This window comes from Hibiscus syriacus, unplaced genomic scaffold, assembly GCF_006381635.1.
Source record: "Hibiscus syriacus cultivar Baekdansim isolate YM2019G1 unplaced genomic scaffold, ASM638163v2 tig00110890_pilon, whole genome shotgun sequence".
Classification (NCBI taxonomy): domain Eukaryota; kingdom Viridiplantae; phylum Streptophyta; class Magnoliopsida; order Malvales; family Malvaceae; genus Hibiscus; species Hibiscus syriacus.
In genome coordinates, this window is record NW_024062900.1 from 2,792,674 (window position 1) to 2,796,439 (window position 3,766).

General features: G+C 32.5%; 1 protein-coding gene across 1 annotated transcript; it reads right to left on the bottom strand.

Moving 5' to 3' along the window:
- Positions 1–376: 376 nt before the first annotated feature.
- Positions 377–2,049, bottom strand: LOC120144496 (heavy metal-associated isoprenylated plant protein 36-like). The gene is made up of 3 exons (XM_039158536.1): positions 1,823–2,049; positions 1,611–1,686; positions 377–1,346 (listed from the first exon to the last, which is right to left on the bottom strand). Exons 1-3 carry the CDS (start codon positions 1,937–1,939, stop codon positions 550–552), a joined length of 990 nt encoding a protein of 329 aa, XP_039014467.1. The 5' UTR covers positions 1,940–2,049; the 3' UTR covers positions 377–549.
- Between the last annotated feature and the right edge of the window lie 1,717 nt (positions 2,050–3,766).

Here is a 3,766-nt window from a genome sequence, read left to right on the forward strand (position 1 = left end):
TCCTTTGAGAATTTTGGAAAGGAATGAATAATATAACTGAGAGAAGAAAGAAAGAAAGAAATGCTTAAAATTGCGTTCCATCCTCATTTAACCAATTGACTCTTTTAGTCACTATTTCTTAATTTATTTCAAATCAAGCACTTGATAGTTACGAGGATATAATTGTAATATGATTGAAGTGGAATTGTTGAAAGATCATATATTTATTGTAATCATCATGGTACAATTAATGATAAAATTAAAAATGATAATTTCTTTAAATAATTGTTGAAAATTTAAATTTCATGTTATAAATGAAATAAATTAAATTAAAAGAGTTCATGTGATTTTTTAATAATATTTAATATAATTTTATGATGTTTTGCGATACTCGATCTCAATAGATTGAACTAACCGATTAACTAAAACGCTCCAAACCCTATTTTTCCAAACTCTTATTAGTTTTTACCCTAACTTAAAATACACGGTTTCTTCATCTACATGGCAAAATTATCACCCCAATACACCGGTACAAGTTTAATAAGCTAGGTATTCTAATGATGATGAAGGTCACATAATTGAACATGCATTCGGGTTTTCGTCGCTGAACAACTCAAAGGTATAAGACGGCTGCGATATGTACGATAAACACATGTCAGACGACGGATGTTCACTCGTGTTGCGTAAGTGCATATACATATACGAATGCGGACTTGGCGACGTATAATATGAAGCACCATAGCCACTCGAATACGTAGTATTGTAGCCAGTAAAATACAACGGTGGTGCAGGGTAACACGTCAGGTTCTCATCCAGGTTGAGATGCTGACGTGGTGGGCTACGATTGGGAGATGTCATGGGAATAGAGCCGTGAGGTCCAAAACAGGTAACCTGTGGTCCGGTGGATGCCGTTCCTCCAGCATCAGCAGGATGATCAGCCTCCTCAAAATTAACACTAGCATTCCCTTTCCGCCCCTTCTTTTTCTTTTTACCACCACCGCCACTGTTACCTTCACTTTCACCACCACCACCGCCTTTCCTTTCCGGTACCGCTGACTGATTACCGGTCAGGGGGACTTGCTTGTCTTTATCATCATTTTCACAGCCTTTAGAAGCACCGTCTTGAAGAACTGAGAGTACTTCAACTTTTACTGTTTCTTTCTGATCTTTATCATCTCCAATTTCTTCAGTATTTGCTTGTTTGTCTTTGTTCTTTGATTTCCCTTTCTTCGCCTTTTGTTCAGGCCATAACTCTGCATGTCTCCCTTTCTTTACTAATTTCTTGATCAAAGTATCCACATTTACGTGTAGGTTGGCTTTTACCGTAGCCTTTTGTTGTTTTAAATCGGTTTCAACCTCGTAAACTCCTGCAAATTACAAAGGGAATTGTAGAAACAAGAGAGAAAATAAAAGAGAAAATTTGATGAAGGAATTGGGATTCTATTAACTGAAATTAAAAACAAAACCCAGATGAGAAAAAGCTGAGAAACATCAAGATTTTGATTAGAGGATAATTTAAAACTATAAAAGGTGGTATTCTCAGTGTAGGAAACTGCAGACACCTGAAATTTCAATGAAAAAGAAGAAAAAAATACATGTCAAAAGGATTTGACATAGTTTATGAAGTTTACCATTGATTTTCCTTAGAATCTTTTCCACTTTCCTCTTGCATCCTTCACAATGAATGGAAACTTTCAACACCCAAGCCTGGGGAACACAGCCAAACAATTAAAGGGAAAAAAACTCTGCAAATTAAAGGGCAAAAAACTCTGCAAATCTAGTTACTTTTTTAACAAAAAAAAAAAGAAGAAAAAAAAAACAGGAAGAATAAGCTTTAATCCACCTTGTACTTAAGAGCAGGTTCTTGTATTTCTTCCACTTCTTTAGAATTAGATTCTGGTTTGGGTTCAGCTGGCCTGGATTCTTGTTTAGTTTCTTGTTTTCCTTCAATTGTCACCATAGGAACAAAAGTACATAGAAGAAAGCTGAAACTATAATCTATTTCTGAGAATTTAAGCGAGGAAAAATAAGAGAGAGTAAGAGATAGGCCTGGGAAATGAATTTATTACATTATTTTTCGTGCAAGCTTTGCCGTTCTTTTATACCATAATAATTGGAACTTGATCATTTTAATTAGATATGAAACTACAAACATTGATACTAATTTAATAAAATTTATTTAGGGGTAAATTACATAATTCTTCACTCAACTTTCTTCTCACTCTTATTTTAGTCACTAAAGTTTTTTTTCAATTTAATTACTAAACTTTCAAATCACTCTTGTTTTAGTCATTCAACCGTTAATCTATCTAACTGTGTACAAACTTGGCATTTTTATTAATTTTTTTGGAGTAGTTATCATGTCGACCGTCGTTATACTCAAATTTGTTAGATTATCCTATTTTGATCCTTTGAATTCAAATTCGGCCATCATTTCTCTTGAATCCATAAACTTAAACTAAAACCTTAAACCTTAAATCCCAATCAATATCTTAAAACCATGGTGATCTGATAGTTAGATGTGATACATGTATCACACACCACATATCAAAGGAAGATAGGATAACTCTCCTACTTGCTCCAATAACACATGCTCGGACTAAATTTCTCAAAGACACGTTTCAAGTTTTAGTTAAAGCATTCATCATCAAGGGTGTACATTCCCACATGGAGATTGAAAAATTTAAGAAAGGATATCCATCACTCATTCCTCTTATATTTACATGGATAATCAAAAATCAAGTTGAAGCAACTTTAGGACCAAACTATGACACACTTAAAGACAATCTTGAAATTACCTTTAAACTTTGTTTTGCCCCCAAATTTTAGGAGTGGCCAAAATGAGTAAACTGATAGTTTAGTACTTAGATATAAACTTGGTAAAACATTGAGGACTAAATTATAATTTTTAAAAATCATGTGTTTTAGTCTTGTAAATGAGTAGTTTACCCCAAGAGTATGGCTCCATGTTACCCGATTTTTTCATATGGAGTTTGTGTTAAAGACTATAAAGCGTTAAAGTTTGACAAAAATTCAGATAAACGGATTGAATCGAATAATTGATATATTTTATTAAATGATAAGGCAAGGTTAATAATGTCATTTCAATGCCTTAGAGTGATAAGATTTAATATGGACCATTGGATTTAAGTTGATTTTCCATGTTAAATATAAATTGTTCGATGAGAATGACAAGATTATAATTTTGAGGTTTTTCAAGGGCAAATATAGTAATTACTAATTCATTGCATTAATTAGATCCCTTAGATGAGTATTTTTTACATGTGACAAGATGATGAGTATTGGATTTTAAGGGTAAAATGGTTATTTTCCAATAAAATGAATAAAAAATTTATTTTAACCTAAAAGATGACAAATGTCTTATTATTAAAACATAGAAATTTCAAGAGCTTTGTTCATCTGTCCTTTGTTTCGTGACTTCCATAAGGTAAGGGGGAAACTTTTCTTTTGATTTTTCAAGCCATTTTATTAGGAATTTGTATTGAAGCATGAAATACAAAATTGATCTACTTGAAATTCTCCATCATTTGATACAATTAGTTAATGTTTTCATGCTTAAAATTCTAAGTTCTTGACTTGGGTGAATGAAGAGGAAGTTAGAAATTGATGTTCTATGGCTTGATTATGATGTAGTTGTTGTTTTATGGCTTTGATATATGGTTTTGATGAAATACCCGTTGTATGTATATTGAGAGTCGTTGGTATAATTGACATGCCATGAGGTGGAGTATTTATACTTATCACGTATATATTTATGGTGCTTTCA